Raw genomic sequence first — 20,479 nt, 5'->3', positions numbered from 1 at the left:
GTCCTAGGCCCATTTTGCAAGAAGTGACATGCACCCAGCCCCAATAAGCAAAGATGTGTTAACTCCACTCTGAAGCTTGCTACTTGCTTAGATCTTCGGATTCATTAAATCGGGCGCAAGAAGGTCCACTAGTGACATGTAAATTAAGATACCTGCTGATGTTGCATTAAGAATACCTTCTACAATGAGAGACTTTCCTTCTTGTAACTGCCACTAATTATCATACCAATTGCAATCTCCACAGGTGTCGTCAGCGAAAAGAATAATGCCATAACTATGGATGTTTTTCTAAGTAGCTAAATCTATAATCGATGCTAATCTTAAATTCATCGACGTTAAATAGTTTTCACCGCGTAAAATTAAAAACAAAATCAGTATAACCCATTAGGAAACTGACAACGAAAAATAGTTGAGAAAATGTATGCATGTGTGCCTGCATGTGTATGCATGTGCATATGTATGTATGCATGGATGCGTGTGAGCATGTATGCATGTGTGCGTGCATGTGCATATGCATGTATGCATGTGTGCAAATGTGCATGTGCATATGTATGCGTGTATGTATGTGTACATGTATGCATGTGTGAATGTGAGTATGTATGCATGTGTGCACGCATGTGCATATGTATGTGTGTATGTGTGCATGCATACGCATATGTGTGTATGTGTGTGTTCATGTGTTTATGTGTGCATGCACGTGCATGAGTGTATATGTGTGTTTAGAGCTGTCAATTTTCCCAAGAGCCCCAAGGCCAGCCTTGGCCTTTCATAGAACTAGCCCCCATTTTTTTGGCCCACACTATAGGGGGCCTTTTCAAAGCCTTTAGCTTCGCTAGCCCCATTAAATGGGTTGGCACTACAGTATGGTTGGGTTAAGCCCCCATGACCCCTAAAACTATGGTCTTCTATAGCATCAACTTTTCATCTCCTCTTTTCTAATCATTAATAAATTAACTGCAATTAAATATTATTTCCATTTTCCATCTTTTAAACTTTTCATGTTAGAATAGGCTGCAGCGGAATTGTTAGTGTGAATAACAAACCAAGAGGGATTTTAATATAAATGCGTGCCTTTTAATTTTTACTCAATTAAACTTACTACGCAAATAATAAATATAAATAAAAGAGTAAGGTTCAGAGAAATTTGCACATATGATTTTTATACTGGTTCGGATCTTACCAATCCTACGTCCAGTCACTTATCTGAAATCAAGATAAACAGTTCACTAAGCACAAAACAATTACAAATTACAATCACAAAGAAACAATTTGTAAAAGTTTAGAAACCACCTCTCTTGATACCACAAGAGATGAACTTGCACCTCCTTTGAATCTTCACAAAGGATGAGACATCTCCTCCGAATACTTCACGAAGGATGATCCTCTTCCAAACAACTCCTCAGACGCACCAAGGATGAACCGGCTATTTCCTCTGTCACCGTAGCAGCACTTCACCAACTCCACAGATAAGAGTTTCACAAGTCGAACAAGAACACACACTTCTCAAGAGTTTCTGAGTTCTTAAGCACAAGGGAAGAATTGTTGTTGATGGATAAAGAGAGCCTATAAATAGACTCAAGCAAAAACTCTTTCATTCTTCGAAACTGGCCATTTAACGCTTTTAATCGATTAATATTACTGTTAATCGATTAAATTAAGTGCAACGACTAGTTTTTCAAATCTGAAACCTCCAACGGCTAGTATTAATCGATTATTCCTGATTTTAATCGATTAACTAATCGATTAAATTAAGTATTAATCGATTATTTCTATATCAGTTGAGTTTTCAGCTTTTACTCGTTTTAATCGATTAATACTAGTTTTAATCGATTAAAACAATGTGATTTTGACTCTTAACACAAATTACAATGTATGAAAGTACATGGAATCAAAACCAATGAAAATCTAAGACCTAAACAATAAAACTACAATTATTACAAAAGCTTTTAATAACAAAAATAAGTCTTCAAAGGATCTTCATGAATCTTGATATATCTTGACTTGATTTGGGCATCATCAAAACTTCATCTTCATCATTTTACTAACAAACTGCAATTAAATATTATTTCCATTTTCCATCTTTTCATACTTTTCATATTTCTTTTATTTTCTTTTTTTAAACTTAATATAAAAGAAAAGAAAGAGTGTTAAAACATTACTGATATATTATTTCTTTTCATAAAAAAAGGCATATTGTTAAAGTATAAATTATCTTAGATATGAATAGACAATATTATGATACATTATTGATATATATTTTTCAAAATATATGGAATATGTAAAAAATATTAATAAGAGTTATTTTAATTTTAATTTTGATACTTATATTTTTTAAAATTTAAATTTTAAAAAATTTAACTAAAAATTATGAGACTAAATAGGAAAAAAAAACTACAACCACTACAAAAATTATTAATTTTAAAAGGGTTTTTTTTGGAGGGTTTTGGAAAACCTCAGTACATTCTGACGGTTCTTGCTTAAAACCGCATGTATCTTTTTTTTTTTTCTTAAAAAAATTTCTGACGGCTACTATAACACAATCGTCCCTGATATATATTTTTATTTTAGAATAACTTTTCGTAGTTGTCTTTAATATAAAAAATCTTTTCCCACACCTTCTTTTCTAATTCTCTAATCCCTAATCCCCTTCCTCTAAGCTTTCACTTCTTTCGCTACGTTCATCATAATCTTTCCTTATCATTCCTGCTGCGTTTTGCCTCTGTTTTGTTTCTTCCGTAAGTACTTATACCACAAATCCGGTCTTATATCCCTGCTTGGGTTGAGCGTCGTGGTCAAGGGGGTGAGGTGGAGGCGGCGGGGTGAGAGAATAGGGCTTTCTGATAATAAGAATTTCCAGTTTTACCCTTTCTATAATTGAATTTTCACTTTTTTAATTTAATTTTTTAATTCAAAGCCTACGTGGCAGCCAGTGAAGAGGGAAGCTGGTAGTGGACAAACCATCGCCGTTTGCTACATCACAAAAAATTTAACATTGTCCAATTTTAAGGACTACAAGTGAGACTTTCAAAGCAAGGAGGACTAAAAATCGTTGATGTTTCGAGTAGGGACTAAAATCAAAATCGAATGATAGTTTAGGAACTAAAAACATACTTAATCCTATGGGTGTCTAGATATTCAAATATTATATAACAGTTTAACTCTTTTTAAGATACTTTGTAATGTAAAAGTTGTAAATATGTTTTTATTACTATGCTTATTTCCCGGATAACTGTAATGATGAAATTACATATTTTATGTTTTACTACTATGTTTTATCACTATTATAATATTTTATTGAGTGGATTTATCTATTAATGGGATATTACATTTTCTAACATATATTTTGGGTTTATATCATAAAGATTTACAGTATTACAAGGTTGTGTTTAATCATCGAAATTTTTAAAAGAAATATTAAGATTTAAAATAATGATAAAAAAATATATTAAAAACGATTATGAAAATTCACTAAGTATACAAATACAGAAATGGTAGGAGAGCGTGGAAATGATATGACAAAGAAAGTGAAGGTTTTATGCTGGGTATTTTATAATTTATAATATAAAGTTGTATGGAAATATATTTATTATAATGGTAGTTTATTAATATTTTCACGATTCATATTTTTGTTTCTCTTATTATATATTAATTGATTTTTTATATTTTAATCCAACAATGTTATTTTATGATATTGAAGTTTTTTTTTTAAAAAAAAGTTATTTGATAAAAAATATCAAAATTAAACTTTTAAAAATTATATATTTGAAATAATAAAAGAAAGCGAGAATGAAATAGAATTCTTAGAAAAATTTTCTGATACACACCTAATTGTCTTTACATCGCTTAAGAGTTTATGAATGATAATTTAAATAATTTTTTTCGAATTAATCGTAATGAAGCTTAAAGTTTTAAAGCAGATAATACACAAGTTATGATGATAGATCCTATTAATATTACTCAAAAGACTTAGAATCAAAGCATTATTCTCGACTTGAAACTTATTCTAACATATTCATAATCTTAAATTGTTTAAAAGCTGAAATTAAAAACAATTTAATTTAATCGGCGTCTTGTTCATTTATATTATTTATCTGTCTTAGTGTATTAGAAAATATGAAATTGTATAGTTAATATAAATTGATATTATGATTAATATAAAACTATAAATGTCTTTAAGTAAAATTTCGATAACAAAAAAATTATTACTGTCATAATCTACATTTAATAATAGAACTTTCTGTATTTAAGAAGGACGTTAACTCACTAATTTTTTTCATATATATATATATATATATATATATATATATATATATAAAAGTTATTATATATTATTTATTTTCCGCTATTAAATGTTTAAAAAGAAAAATTGGAGAGGGAAAGAAGTGGTGAGTGATTAATGTTTATAAAACAACGATTTAGTCGTCGTGATTAGGAAAGAATAACACTTTAATAAAAGAAAAAGGAAAAAATAAAAAGAATTTCGGGGAAAAATAGCGAAGAAAGCAAAAGCGCATACGGCGTTTGCGAAATTACGAAGGAAAAGAGGGGCGGAGCAGAGGAGAAGAGGCGAATGGCAGATCACAGCGAACAGTCGAATTCCAAAACGACGTCGCCTCCGGAGGACCGTCCCGTTCGAGTCTACGCCGACGGCATCTACGATCTCTTCCACTTTGGCCACGCTCGCTCCCTCGAGCAAGCCAAGAAATCGTATGCATCATTTCCTCCTATTCATTCCTTTGCATTTGCTGCTTCCTTCAATCTTAATCACCCTCTTTCGTTCCTTCCCTCCGAGATCTGATTAATCATTTACAATTATGCATTTTATGTCAATCCATTAATGATTAATAATCAACTAATTAATTGAAGACTGGTAAAAAAAGAAAGAAGGAAGAGTTTCGCCACGGTTCCCTTCACAAACACTTTTTGCTTACTCTCGAATTTTAGGTTTCCGAATACATACTTATTGGTTGGTTGTTGCAACGATGAGGTCACCCACAAATACAAAGGCAAAACTGTTATGACAGAGGCCGAACGATACGAATCCCTGCGTCACTGCAAGTATGATATTTTGTTAACAGAACCTTGTTGCTTCTGCTCTTTCAATTTCAATCGCAATTTCAATTTCGATTTGGTTTCATTTCGAGAGCAGATGGGTGGACGAAGTTATTCCTGATGCCCCTTGGGTTATTAATCAAGAGTTTCTTGACAAGCACAACATTGACTATGTGGCTCATGACTCTCTTCCGTAAGAATAGTATTTCAGCATTAACCTGTGAATCTGGTAACTTGGATCCATTTATTTCATTGCATATATGCATAATGTGATCATCCTTTTTGCATTTCTCAACCCATTGTCCACAGTTATGCTGATGCCAGTGGTGCTGCCAATGATGTTTATGAATTTGTATGTATGACAAAATGTTTTTTTTTTTTAATTATTATTTCCCAGTCACTTTCCCTTTTCGCTTGTACTATAAGCCGTGAATTTTGTGTGTAGGTTAAATCTGTTGGGAGGTTTAAGGAAACAAAACGGACTGAAGGAATATCCACGTCAGATGTTATAATGAGGATTGTCAAAGATTATAACCAATATGTGTTGCGGAACTTGGATCGTGGCTACTCAAGAAATGAGCTTGGCGTGAGCTATGTGAAGGCATGATTTGGCATAAATCTCTTTGATTTATTCTACTTAAAAATTTAACAGGATACCTCTTTCAGCGATGTTTTGTCCTATACTGATGTTACTCTTTCTGTTCCTTTGGTGAATACTCTTGTCTCTTGTGGTTTTCATTGCTTTATCTTAAATAGGAAAAGCGACTGAGGGTGAATAGAAGGTTGAAAACATTGCAAGAGAAAGTGAAAGAACATCAAGAAAAAGTTGGTGAAAAGGTATGTATTGCTATTAGATATCATTTGGTTAATCAAATTAAATTAATACTTGTGTTGGGAAAAATTATTTGAATTATATGGGGTGAAAGTGTTAGGATGAAAATGCATGTATATTGTAATGTAATCATCATTGGAGTAGAAGCTGAGAACGTCAAGTAAAGTTATTTGAAAAATTCATAGTTATTCTCGGTTGTGATTCAAACTGGTATGGGAAGCTGGACATCTACCACAGGTTTTTGGACTCAATGGTTCATTTTCACAGTTTTGATGACGTATTGTATTTGAGTATTTTGGGTGCTTTGTCAAAGACAAAAACATGATTAAGGAGTAAAATCAACAAAAAAATTTAGTGACCCTATCTGAATTTACATGTGGTTATGTTGCGTTATTCTTCTTAGGAGTCATGCAGTATGATTAATTCAGAAACATGGACTCCTGGCATAACCAAATTAATTGAATATACCTTTCCAAATATAGCAGTCCTCATGTTGTGATACTTTTCCTCATATGTCTTTGTTTCCATATTTTCTGTACGTTATTAGATATCGTGGTTTCATCACTTTCTGGTTTTTGTTGATGTTTGATTACTGTTGTAATGAGAGAAGAGGCCCTAGGGCAGGGATGGCAAGCCTTTGAGCACATGCTAAGTTTACATATTTATATTATTTTCTAAATATAGCTTTAACTGGTTGCTCTCAATTCCTAAATTTTTTTATCAAACCTTCACTAACGGGTATCCTAGACCACCGTTTGACACTTTCACTGGTAATCAGTGGTTGTATGATTCATTGCCATGAAACTAATATCAGTCAGTTTCTTGATTGATTTGGCGTAATTCTCTATTTTAAGCTATACTTCTAATTCTAGATGTTTCTTGTTTCACCTTTTCTCCATGACTTTACTAAGCTCATGTTAATATTTGGACAAGATTAAGATTCTTGTCCTCACTGAAAAGACTAGAGTGAAAAACTATGGACTGGCTTTATCGTAGTTGTCTTGTATAAGAAAATAGAGAATTGATACTATTTTAATATTTTTTTCATCTCTCTCTCTTTCTCTCTGTGTCTGTCTCTATATATAGTTTTTTTGTTTTTTTTTTTCAAAAGGAACAATATCATTAACACCTTAAATGTCAAGGCTACAAGATGTCTAACAATAGTTTCTAAAATCAGTATTAGGAAGCAGCCTTTTCAAATTGTTGATTTTGCTGAATGTATATCTGGGTGATTTGGAAAATTATGTCGGATTCGGTCATAGTAATATTTCTTAAGAAAGTAGAATGTGAAAGCCTATGTTTTTTCTAGAGTAAGGCAATACTTGTCCTGCGGACACAAGTATTCCCCTTTCAACATGTAATAGTATCCTACGTTAAAAATCATCTGTTTTTTCTTAATTACGGTAAAGATGTATATATTTGTGTGGTTTATCCAGATCCAAATTGTTGCAAAGACTGCTGGTATGCATAGGAATGAGTGGGTGGAAAATGCTGACCGTTGGGTTGCTGGGTTTCTGGAAATGTTTGAAGAAGGTTGCCACAAGATGGTGAGCTAATTTATGTGAAAAAGCTATGTAATTCTTCCTTGTGGTGTACGTAAATTTCTTGTTTACTTCATCGCGTCTTTTCTTATCACTTGGTTCTACAAAACAGGGAACAGCAATTAGGGATCGTATTCAGGAGAGGTTAAGACGTCAGCTGTCAAGTGATGGCACACTTCGTCTTGAAAATGGCAAGGTCGATAAGGATGATGACGAAGAGGAGTATTATTATGATGAGGAGGATGACAGTGATGAAGAATTTTTTGAAGAATACTATAATGATGATGAGCTTAATCCTCAAAATAATGGAAAAGATGAGAACAAAAAGTAGGTATACTTCGATGGATTGTTTGGTTCTCGGCAGAATGTCAATAGCAACTGTCCATGCAGTATCTATAACATCATATGCATTATATCATGGATAGGGGATTTGGAGTTGCACAAGGGAACTTTCATTTAGCTGGTGTGGTAAAAAATTTTGCGTGTTGAATGCTGGTATACGTGAAAGTGTTGTTTGTGCATATGCTTATTTTAGATGGGAAAAATACAATGACCTTTTTATTCACGTAATTTTGGATTGTACATTTTGATTAACTTGTGAGTCGCTTTCTTCCTTAATTATGACTTGAGAGACAGACTACTGTACAATATTAACAATTATGTATTATCAAGATGCTGCCCGTTTACTTTAGAAAGTGTTGGTAGTAATTCGGCTTACTGTACAATATTAACAATTTAAGGGAGTAAACTTTGTAGGCTTGGCATAAAATGCAATAGCTTCCACAAAAGATGAAGAGTATGCTATAAAAATTAAATGGCTTCCTATAGCAAAATACATTGCATGAATTTAAACGTAATTGATAGTGTTTAAATTATTCTTAGGAAAAAGTCTCTTTAACAACTCTTTTTTGACAACTTTTTGACAACGCATACGTGGCAGTCTATGATTGGTCCGTTTCAAATATTTTTTTAAAGATAAATTCAAACATACCAATAAAATGATGACACGTATCCTGTTGTCAAAAAGTTGTTAAAAAAGAGTTGTCAAAGTATCATTGTCCTTATTCTTATTCGTTAACATGCTTTTTCAAAACATATCAAAATTATTGTCGTAGTGCTAAAACAAACAGGGGTATATTTTTGTTGAATATATAGAATAATGTGGATATTTGTAGTCGGATGAATTAAGATACTAACCTACCCGGATCAAACTAGTGAACTCGTTAAGGCTTGTAGGCTCACAGGTCCTATTCAAGGGATTATTAATCCTTCTCGTCCAATATTCTTCCATGGATATTGAATTGAAGTGATCTGAACTTAAAATTCGCTATAGAAATATTGAAATTCCAACCATAAAGTTGACATTTACAGTACAAGCAGAGTAATTTAGGATTTGTTTTATGATGAGTAAAGTGTTAACAGTGCAAGCACAGATGATAATGTAATTTTTTTTGAGTAATAAGAAGGTTGTTTTCACATTTTACGTTATCAAAGCCTATGGAGACAAAGAATGCTATGCATATATGTGATATAATTTTGTGTTAGCTTTACGAAAAAGAGAATGTAAAAAAGTATTTAGTAAACAGAGGTTTAATAGTTGAAACTCCATTTCACGCACCTCACTCAACATCAATGATTTATCTCTATCATATCATCGCCTCTTGTATAAATTAATCTCTTTTATCCCTCCCTCGTGCGTTTAATATAGGTTGCTTAGTGTCCAATAATTATTGTTGCAAGATAAGTAGTTTGATAAAAAAAAAAATATGAATTGACATGAATTAATACAAAATTGAGTGCATGAATAAGGTTGTGTTAGAGAGAGACATAGAGAGAGAGAGAGAGAGAGAGAGAGAGAGAGAGGCATAATAGGAAGCAAGTCAACATACGTAAAAGAGTATTGGTTGGCAGGCTGTGACCAAATGACCATATCCAAAACAACTAAATTAAATATTCTGGAACTACGACTCCCCCAAAGAGAAGGCTCCCAAATAACTAAAAATACATAAAAAAAGAAAAAACCAAATACAGAGATTTAAACAAAAAATAAAAATAAAAGCCTGGGGCAACACCCAGAAGGAGATATAGAAGCACAGCACGATCATCTTCATCATCGAAATAATAAAATAAAAAAAGAAAAAAAAAAGATAGATGGATTTGTGGTGCCTACAGCAGAGAAAGAAACGTAAAATTCCATTTCACATTGACGCAGATAGGAGGTTTTGTCAACAAGTTAGCACCTAATTATCCAAGTTCTGTTCTGCTTTGCATATATGTCGCTCTCAGTCTGAGTGGGAAGAATCAAGAAGAGGAAGTTGGCAAGAAAAGCCTTGCGTGCTCCATCAAAACCCCACCTCCATCATTTGTCGCTGTTGATCCCGTTGCGTTGCTCACTCTCTCAAACAAACCGTTCTCTGCTCCTTCTGTGTACGCTGTTGGGTAGAACTGCTGCTGATAAAGCTGCTGTTGCTGCTGCTGAAGAGAGTGAGAAGGGGCCAACATCAGCCCATTAGGGTTGACGGGGAGTGGACGTGTCGGCCCAAACAGATCAGGCGCAGAAGGAGCGCCGGTGAACTGTTGCACCATCGCCCGGAAGTTGGTGGTGTCCGTGTTAAGAAGAGTCGTGGGAGTTCGCCTCGAGGCCCGGTAACGCCGCCTGACGGGCTTCGACACTCCGCCCTCTGGGCTCAACTGGGCCGGCGCCACGGTGGTGGTTGTGACGGTTGTAGCCTCGGAAACAGAAGAGGGGAGCAGCTCTTGACCGCCGCCGGAGAATTGGGTTTGTTGATAGAAATGGAGCCAGTGATCGTTAGGAATAGGAGCGGACATGTTAACATGAGTTATGGAAGGAGGGAAACACAATTTGGTTTTGTTTTTGTTTTGTTTGGTTTGGTTTGGTTTGGTGAGGAAGGAAGAAAAGTTTGCAATGGTGGGCTATTTATGGTGTCCTTATTAGTCATCCTCATACTTACCAACTCAACGAAACATCCTCGCCCTTCATCCATGGGCCACGTGTTCATCTCTCCCACAAGGACCAACTTGATTATTATTGTATTAATTAATTAATTAAGAAAAATATTGCATGGTTGGAGTAGTATTAAATGAATAATATTACGATGATGTTTTGGTTAATGAGAAAAAGTAAGAAGTTAATTTGAGGTTGTGTGTGTCGTGAGTCATGTGTGGTGGAGTGAGAGATGCAAATGCAATGCATGATTGTGAGGATGCATCGAGGAAGCAGCAGCTTCATTGGGTTGAAATGTGAATATTGAGTGAGTGAATGATTTGAGTGTTGTGGATGACTTGGACTCTTCCATTGAATTCAATTCAGTTTATTAGTGACTTCAAATGAAACTCCCCACTACCTTCCTCTCTTTTTTTTTTTTTTTAAAAAAAAATTATCTTTAACAATTTTTTTTACAATATTTTTATAATTGTTTATATGATAATTTGTGTTTATAATTACTTATACGATAATTATTTACACGATAGTATCTGATTCATCCGTTTTAAATATATAAACTAATAAAATAGTCACATAATATGTTATAAAAAAAATTATTATAATATCGTAGTCATTTTTTTCTCACATTTTTACCTTTCTCACCAATTAAATATTTTTTTCTTTTTATTTTACTAACTTCTCTTCATTATCAACCAAACTATCAGTATTCATTAATTGCATCAAATTGAATTCATATAGTAAATCAGTCATCTAAGCAAAATTAGTTTATTGGTAACTTCAAATGAAACTTTCCATTACCTTCCTCTCTTCTTTCTTTAAAAAATGATATCTTTAACGACTTTCTTTTATAATTTTTTACAATAACTTATGTGATAGTTTGTGATTAATTATTATTAAAAAAATTGTTAAAATATTATGATTTTTTTTTGTATTTTTACTTTTTTCACCAAACAATAAAATAACAACACATAATTTATTATAAAAAAATTGTTAAAATATCATAATTTTTTTTTTCAATTTTTAGTTTTCTCACTGATTAAATATTTTTTCTTTTTATTTTAGTAACTTCTCTCTCCATTATAAATTAAACTATCACTGGTCATTGCATCAAATCGAATTGATATAATAAACCAGTCATCTAAGCAAAATTAGTTTTAATTAATTAACTAAATTGCGTTTGAACTTTGTATTCTAATTATGTTTGGACTTTGTATTCTAAATCTTTACCTATTTAGTGATATTGGTATTATGTGATTCTGTAAAATTATATAATTATAGATGAAATATATTAAGTGATTGGTTGAAAGAAAAGTAAGATAAATATAGATAATCATTCAAAACAAAATAAGCATAAAATCACAAATAAATTTAGGTTTTGGAAATAAAGAAACTTGTAATTATTTAAAAATATTTTTAACTTTTAATCATCCTTATAAAATTGTGTTGAGTTCAACATTTGAGAGACCTCAGTTTTACTTGTGTCATAAATCTCCCATGTTTATATTCCTAAAAGTTTTGATACCTCTATTTTAATACGTCTCCTTAAAAATATTCAAGTATCTTCTTAATTAAATAGTTTTAGGAAAGTTGCTTAAATATTTTTAAAGTTACGTAGATTTTTAACAAGTAGTTGTTCCACATTTTTTTTGCTTAAAAAAAATAGAAACAACAACAATATACAACATAAACACATATTTAGTAATTGTTACACATATTTATGAAAAGGAAAATTAACTTTAATATACAAACATTTGAGAACCTCTAAGACTTTTTATTTTTAAAACAAAAAAAAAACAAAATTTTCTTCAAAATTAATCATATATCATATTATATTTCTCTTTAATAAACATAGATATTTAAGCAAAATTAACATAACTTGTATTTTTTTTTCTTATTATACTAAAAACAAAATATTAATATTTTATTGTCCTAAACACACTATTTAAATAGTATATAGTTATTATCTCCAAAATCAACTCAAAGTTCAGCCTCAAAACCTACTTTCATATAAATGAATTTTATAACATAAAAAATAACAAGTCTCACATAAAAATACAATTAAATTCCATTTATTTGAGTTGACAATCGGACAAAATTGGTAATATACGATAAAATTGTCAACTTAATTAATAATGATTAATTTAAAAAATGTTATGATGGAGTGATAATATCAAAATCATAACACTAAAATTTCACAAAAATGAATATTTAACCAATTTGGCAATTTTCTTTATATCGAGTTAATATTTATTTAAGTAATAATAAAACTAAGAGTTATTGTCTTAGTTTAAAGTACAGCAATGCTAAACACGTTTTGTTTTTATACGAAGGTTAATTTGATATTTAATTAATAATTAATTAGAAATCGTCGTTAATAAAAATAAACTTATTACATACATTTATTACTTATGATATAAAACCTCCTTATAATACATACGTGAATTTTAATATTTTAAAATTATAATAAACATATCGTTCTCCTAATATTTAAAAGCACCATATTTGGATGGGGAATTTAGACAAATCTTTAACACTAAAAATTCATGAAAATTAAAATATAATTAATTTGGCATTTTTTATTGGGTTAATATTTATTTTAGTAATAAAATCAAGAGTTAGTTTAACGTACAGCGTCTAATTGTTGAATACGTTTATAATTATAAATTATTATTATTAATTTTTTTCAATAAATTTATTATATATATATATATATATATATATATATATATATATATATAAGTTGTTTATAAATAAAATAAGCTATTTTAACTAAACTTTAATATTTTAAAATTATAATAAACATTCTCCTAATAAATATTAAAATTAGTACTTATTATTATTTGAAACAAAAAATATAAATGAGAATTTATATAAAGAAGTATTACTAACTTTTACAGAATAATAATATAATATGGGTTAATAGAGAATAATTTTTTTTTATACAAATAAATAATACAGACCTTAAACTCTATAAATATGTTTTTACAAAATTGACGTCAAATACACATTTTATTTCTTGAGAAAAATAAAGGAAGATGAGTTCTTCCATGGAAGAAAAATGAGGTTAGGTGGCGTTTGATTATTCATGTATATTTATTGAATCTGTGAGATGAGAAAAGATGGAAAAAAACTGGAAAGAATTGAAAGAGGCGTGTGAGGACTCAAAGAAAAGTGTGTGAGCAAAGTGCAGAAGAAGGAAAGAGAAAAAGAACGTAAAATGGAGAATCGTGGGAGAAGTGGAAGGATCATAAAGTTGGCCTGTCACGAGTTGCAGTTGGCGGGTAATAATCGCGAGTTAACAACTCCAAAAAAGCGAATAATCTTTTTAGTTTGGTTAATTAATTAATTAATTAATTATCTGAATCAAAGGAACCCTAACCCTTGTTTCGATCGGTATCATCATTGTCACCTCCTTTTCCTTCCATTATTATAATGCTAATCACAAGTAAATCAAAATATAACACACATTATGGCATTTGGGCATTTGATGCGGAAACTGTAACAGTTTTGCCAAAGCGTTTCTCTGAATGGAAAAGAGAGGTGACGGTGCTGATGCTCAGCCTCGATTTGACGCTGATTTTGTGCCAGATCCTTCCCAGGTTACTCTAAATATATATATATATATATATATATATATATATATATATATATATATATATATATNTATATATATATATATATATATATATATATATATATATATATATTTTTTTTTTTTTCGCAGAAGAAACCCAGGTTTGGGTTTGATCTGAGTGATCGTAATGCGATTATTAATTTAATTGTGCGATTTATTTTTCATTCCAGATGATTTTTTATGTATGAGTCTAGGTTCTGCACTGCACAATAATCTGTTTATATATATATACATATTTTTTCCAATTGATTAGCATTAGATTACCATCAATGTTTTAGCAATTTAGTATGAACTGGATAGACTAAAGTAATAATTAATTATAATACCGTGTCATCGTAAAAGGAATATGAACAGGTCCAGCTCTGAATTTAGTTTGATGGCTTGGCATTGTAGAGATGTACTGGAAATGAAAAGGGTGACAAGGCCCCCAAGATACCTCAGTCCAGACGACCTAATCTATCCTCACTGCAAATACCAGCGTGGTCACTAGATATAGCATTATCTACTTTTGCAAAAACCGATGGTCCTTCAGTTTCACGATCAAGTCCTGGTTCCAGTAGAGGACTTCCTCCAAGGCCAAATTCAGCCAAAGTCAGGTCTTCAATGAGAACTTTACTTCCTCAGAAGGGCGTCAAGACAAATACTTGTTCCCAGGATTTTGAAAGGGCAGGTCTAATAGTTCCTAAAACTCCCTTATCAGATGCTCCTTTGGATAAATCTTCCATTCATCCGTCTCTTAAAAATAAGGTCATCTCCCCATCAATAAAAGGTGCACACTCATTGCCAGTTACTCCATTTGGAACTTCAGCTTCAGAGAACGAAGATGGAAGACATCTTGTATGTGATTCTGGTTCAAGTGTATGTTTCCACTGTTCATTATTGTCTCAAGACCAAAACAAACTACTTTTACGCTGTACTTACTTTTTTACCTTTTGTAAGTGAAAAATAGCATGTGTTGCTTACTATATGCCTTTTTCTTGTATAGAAAATGGATGGTCATCCGCATATTACTCGATCATTTTCAGTCCCAGTTAAAAGCAAAGCCGCTAGTTTAAGGGTTACAGATTCCAGGGGCTTGATTCGTGTAATTTCAGCAAGGCAAACTGTTCGTAGAAAATCAAGCGATGGTGGTTTGGTTCCAGAGATTGGTAATTCCATGCAATATATATGGAATTTACTAAGTTTTCTTATAAATATCACTTTTTTCAAACTTCTTGATCAACATTATGCGAAATTTCAGATGTTCTCAGAAGCAACAAGTATTTGATATTGAGTTGAGCCCTAAACCATAAATTGAATGAAATTAGCAACATTAATATACAGGAAAGGAAATGGAGATTGCCTGGATATATATAATCCAAAAGTCCTTTCATTTTATTGCGGTGGACTCTCCAAATTAAAGAAAGGAACAGTAACCCTGATGAAGTTTATAATGATGTTAACTTTTAATTTTGATTTTAGGGTTTAGTTTATAGATTAGATTGTGTTTTTCTGTGAGTTAGAATTACTTGATATTTAAATAGCAACAGGTTAATAAGGAAGTGGATTTTTTCTTACCATGATTAAATTTTTTTGATCAAGTTTCTATTATCATTTTTCTGTAGGTATTGTTAACCATATGCTTAAATCTGTCCTTGTCCTCCGTCGTGTCTTTTCACTCGGTTCTTTCCTTTTCAGCCATTGAAGATGACACTGAGGATATTCCAGAAGAACAAGCAGTTTGTAGGATTTGTTTGGTGGAGCTTGGGGAAGGAGGGAATACACTTAAGATGGAATGCAGTTGTAGAGGTGATCTTGCACTTGCTCACCGGGAATGTGCAGTGAAGTGGTTTAGTATAAAGGGAAACAGGACCTGTGATGTCTGCAAGCGGGAAGTCCAAAACCTCCCGGTAACACTGTTGAAAATTTGCAGTCGTGACACTACAGCTAGGCAGACATCAAATGTGCCACCACGGGCAGAGGTATCTTATTACAGGTATGATTAATTATGTCTGTTTGTGTCATTTGTGTGTTCAATTAGCACTTAAACTGACATAGAAGAGACCTAAAGTGTTATTGTCATGTTTATCTTATAGGTCTTGTGTTCCAGACTTTGATATCTATTAGAATATACAAGGCTAGAAGTCCAAGTATCTTATTTGGTTTATCTATGATATTAGGGCCGCGGGGCTGATTATAAGACTATAAAAAGTTGTAAATCTAACTATTTTGGGTTGTTATACTGAAAGGCTGCAGCTTCAGTTTACTTGCACACATATAAATAGGTTGCAGGAAGATATCTCTTGTTATGGTTTGGCATTCTCTTTTCGTTTAAAGGAAAATAAATAATACAAAGAAGAGGATTACAATAAACATTGCTAACCAAGTGACCTCAAGAACTCTTGAGGGAGGTTAATTGAGTTCTTTTGAAAAAGGTTTAGTGCTAAACCTTTGATGGAAAAATATTCAATTTCCAAAAAATAGATGTAGAAAGTAAGTCCAAAACCTTTCATCCCATATAACAAAAACATAAACATAGAAATAAGGAGTCTGGTCAATTATGTCTACATTCAGTCCTTAAGTCTTGCCCAAGAGTTATCCACTATACCTACGTATTATAGAGCAACATAACCCCGAGAAACTCCTCTCTAGATACGCTTGACCTAGGTATTAGAGATCACACATCCAAGTGAAATATGGATATACAATAGTCCCTAGGGATCACGCTCAAGGCTACCTTGCTTGATAACTTGGTAGAAACTTAGGTACTATGGGGTGTCTTAGTCCCATATCAATTTCAATAGGGTTGACTTGTCCAATTGCACAAGGATTTCAACCTTTATTTTAAGGTCATCAAGTATGATCTTCATCAACCTGAGTCAGAAAACTCTTCTTGCTCTAGAGTCAAAGTGGGTTGTCTTTGATTTTTTTTTGCCTGAGAATTTGTCTTCTTCCTCACTGTGGGTTGGTTTGATCCCACTTTTGGTGTTCTCGTCATAGTTTTGAGCATCCTGCAAGATGTGGTAATGATAGGAAGGGAAACTCCTCTGCTTCAAGTGATAAAAACACGGCGGCTCTCTAGATGATAACATTTGTATCTTTTTTTATTAGGGAATAATTAATAAAAACACTAAAAGAGCTCTAGGGTCTAATTTTATGAGATTAGGATCATGAGAGTGCACATAAATATAACATCCAAAGACACCACAGGTAGACTTGACGCCAGGCGAGTAGAAGGGAAAAGGACTAATATAAATGAAGATGACAGATAACAGTGTACAAGACATTGCAGCAAAACTTTATCCTTTGCTCATGCCAAACTTTTGAAGTTAATCTAGAGATTCCGCTCCAAGCTATGGGGCACAATCCGGCCCATCAAACAAACTGAAAAGCCTACTCCGTATCTCTTGGCTGATGGGCTGTATAAGAAACATAGGCAGTTGATTCTGAATTTGAACAACGTACAATATATATCTTTTAGTTTATGTTTTTGCTTTTGGTAAACAAAGTACTTTCTCAAGAGAAGAAGATACATCAAAACCTAACACGTTAATGTAAGATACTCATCCTAAAATGACATAAATATCATCTTGTTAGGTCTACAAAAACCTATGACAAATAACCAGTGAATTTCTTCTTTTCTGATTGTAACGGATTCTGGCTATTTCACGCATGACAGGATCTGGCAGGATGTACCAGTACTTATCTTGGTCAGCATGCTTTCTTACTTTTGTTTTCTAGAGCAACTACTGGTATGTTTTTCTTTGTATCTGCAATGAAGTTTATGGTGACTTGTAGTTTGCAGGACCAAATTTAAACAAATGGGTTTTTTGCATTTTATTATTTTGTTCAATTTACTCATTAATTATTGCCTAGAATTCATTTTGTACCTGAGTGTCTTATGGGGGGTAAATGTAGATATTGTTTCTATGCCTATTTATTACTTACTACCAATACGAAGTCCATGCTTATAATACTTTTTGTATGAGAGCACTTGGACATAATTCTGTTTGTACTTCATTTATTTATTCTAGTGTTGTCTTCCTTTGTTAATATTTTAACGTGTGAAATGTATTCCTGACCCAATGGTTTCTAGTTTACCAGGTTTCAGATTTGGGCCCTCGTGCTCTTGCCATTTCATTACCTTTTGCCTGTGTTTTAGGTCTCCTTTCATCTATGATTGCGTCAACTATGGGTAAAGTTGTTTTCTTCTGTGTAGCATTTCAAAGTCATTTTATGTTAAGTTTTCTTAGTTTTTCCCTTATGCTTTCATTTTTTATGCTGGTTTTTATTTTTATTATTTATGAAGCATAAAATGAATTTTACTAAAGTATAACTGTCAAATATATCAAAGAAGGTTAGAGGAATGTTAGGAATACAATCCTCAACACTTTTTTCAATATATTCCTTCTATTGGATGATATTGATGTGGGCCTCATCTCCTACTTAACGAATCCCATTTATTATTCCGTAAGACTTGCGTGAATTTTAATAAATAGTAGAAAGAGTGTTGAAAAGAATTACTAATAGTGTGTTGCTAGAATCAGATAGTAGGTTATCATGGCATTGCATGCTATGTTTCTTTTTTTTTAAGTGAGCAAGTTATGGTTAAAGTCAACAGTAAAAATCATTTATGAAATAGGAAAATGGAATACATGCAATGAAAATTGACAAATATTCTACTAAAAGTAACAGTGCATTATAATTGACAAATATTGGACTAAAAGTATATTCATATAAGCATCTAAATCACAATTGTTTTGGCCTCCATTGGCTAGGAATTATTTTTTAGTATGTCTTTCCTCAGTAGACTCGTAAATGTCATACTTTATGTAAGCTTTCCCTACCACCAAAAGAATTGAAAAAGTAATAAGGTCTGTCCAAAGAAGTTTAACATTCTCAACCAAATATTATTGGTTTATCAAGGAAGAACGTATTTTCAAGTATTTGGCTTTGGGCAGGGGGGTTTGTTATAGTTAATTCTGGTGAGTTCAAAGAAACAGTTTTCTTTGGGTTTTTGCAAATGGGGGAATACAGTCAAGTCCTTTGAGTTCAAAGATATAAATTTCTGACTCCCGCAATATCTAGATTAGGATTTTATAAAATGGTAAAAGAAGTTGACATAGTCCTATTGTTGCTGACATTAAAATTTATTAGGAGACCGATACTCTAATTTTCGCGCTCATTAGACCTTCTGGAGTTGCTTTAATCCCTTTGCTGTAGACCATATGATACGGAGTTATTATTTTCTCATTAACACGAGTGATGATGTTGTTTTGCAGTGAGCAGGAGTTTCGTTTGGGCTTATGCCTGCTTCCAGTTTGCAATTCTTATCCTCTTAGCTCATTTATTTTATACTATTGTAAGATGATATAGTTCCTACCCTGTCTTCATGAAGATATTTGGACTCTTTGGAAGTAAACAGATATATTTTGACATGCATCTTTTTACACTTTTGTAGCTCAATTTAAATGCAGTTCTCTCGATTCTCCTTTCCTCATTCACTGGGTTTGGCATTACAATCAGTACCAACTCTCTGGTTATGGAATTTATTGGATGGAGAAATATTTGGAGGATTCAATCCTCTATCCAGAATGTTAACATGACAGAGCAACCGCGTCGACAGCATGTAAATCATCAGAGGCAGGAAAATCAAACAGAACATCAACCACAAAGACAATCATCAACGACGCCAGAACTGCCGCAGCATCATGGCAACAGTTGATACAACTAGCTCAGGGCAGTCTTCCTCAACTGACAAGTACTATGAAGATTTTTGTTCTTTTTTAACTCAAATTTTTACACTGCAATCAAACATCAGGATTTCCACTTGAAGGTGTGAACCAAGATCATAGTTAAAGGGTACTTTCCTATGCTATGTTCTTCCCTTTCGCTCACAAACACTCTTATAATGTAATTCAACCTATTTGATGAAACACCCCTTCAGTGCAAATTTGCAAGTTTAGGAAAAGTTACTCGTATGACAAAATAAAGAAAAAGAAAGAAAGTTGTTAGCTTCGCGAGGTGTTTTAGAGTGCATGAATTTCATGTAGGCAGATCCGGCTGAAATCTATTAAATTGGAAAATATAAAGGTAAACCCATGAGAAATTAACCATTCATGAAATCACAGTATTAAAAAAATTGTGCATAGTCTTCACAAAATTTGCGCATTCTAATGTTAAGGTAAGCCCAAAATATCCATTTAAAGAAAAGAAAGAACAGAGGAGTTTATGAACTGCTAATTAGTTATTTCATAACCTATTATAAAAATAATTATTATATAAATTGTCTTTATAAAATATCTGACTGGAGATGGATTTTAAAATACTAAAGTGATTTTGGACTGAAATCAACGAGGTTAAACCGAACCTATATTTATCCCAAGTCAGACCTACATGCTACAAATATCCATAGGCTAAAAATATCAAAGGGTATTAGGCCGACAAAGTGGAGCACATGATTCTTAGATATTTCA

General features: G+C 32.3%; 3 protein-coding genes across 7 annotated transcripts; 2 read left to right on the top strand and 1 right to left on the bottom strand.

The window, feature by feature from the left end:
- The first annotated feature begins 4,477 nt into the window (after positions 1-4,477).
- On the top strand, positions 4,478-8,116 carry LOC106765285 (choline-phosphate cytidylyltransferase 2). Its single transcript, XM_014649853.2, has 8 exons — positions 4,478-4,707; positions 4,945-5,058; positions 5,150-5,245; positions 5,362-5,404; positions 5,498-5,653; positions 5,809-5,889; positions 7,321-7,431; positions 7,538-8,116. The coding sequence occupies exons 1-8, from the start codon at positions 4,571-4,573 to the stop codon at positions 7,754-7,756; spliced, it is 957 nt and encodes a 318-aa protein (XP_014505339.1). The 5' UTR covers positions 4,478-4,570; the 3' UTR covers positions 7,757-8,116.
- A 1,178-nt stretch (positions 8,117-9,294) lies between these two features.
- Positions 9,295-10,471, bottom strand: LOC106764067 (VQ motif-containing protein 22-like). The gene has a single exon (XM_014648278.2). It carries the CDS (start codon positions 10,252-10,254, stop codon positions 9,727-9,729), a length of 528 nt encoding a protein of 175 aa, XP_014503764.1. The 5' UTR covers positions 10,255-10,471; the 3' UTR covers positions 9,295-9,726.
- Positions 10,472-13,413: 2,942 nt separating this feature from the next.
- On the top strand, positions 13,414-20,021 carry LOC106763166 (probable E3 ubiquitin-protein ligase MARCH10). Of its 5 annotated transcripts, XM_014647374.2 has the most exons (9): positions 13,414-13,671; positions 13,896-13,989; positions 14,418-14,882; positions 15,010-15,172; positions 15,702-15,999; positions 17,683-17,755; positions 18,108-18,198; positions 19,286-19,365; positions 19,465-20,021. In XM_014647374.2, exons 2-9 carry the CDS (start codon positions 13,918-13,920, stop codon positions 19,726-19,728), a joined length of 1,506 nt encoding a protein of 501 aa, XP_014502860.1. In that variant the 5' UTR covers positions 13,414-13,671; positions 13,896-13,917; the 3' UTR covers positions 19,729-20,021. The 5 variants fall into 5 exon arrangements, with proteins under 5 accessions (XP_014502860.1, XP_022637469.1, XP_014502861.1 ...); XM_022781748.1 differs by lacking the exon at positions 13,896-13,989; XM_014647375.2 differs by lacking the exon at positions 13,414-13,671 and having other exon boundaries at positions 13,681-13,989; positions 14,418-14,861.
- The last annotated feature ends 458 nt before the right edge of the window (positions 20,022-20,479 follow it).

The sequence above is a fragment of the Vigna radiata genome, chromosome 6 (assembly GCF_000741045.1).
Source record: "Vigna radiata var. radiata cultivar VC1973A chromosome 6, Vradiata_ver6, whole genome shotgun sequence".
Classification (NCBI taxonomy): domain Eukaryota; kingdom Viridiplantae; phylum Streptophyta; class Magnoliopsida; order Fabales; family Fabaceae; genus Vigna; species Vigna radiata.
Note: the sequence above shows the minus strand (reverse complement) of the source record. Positions and strands in the feature narration are given on the sequence as shown.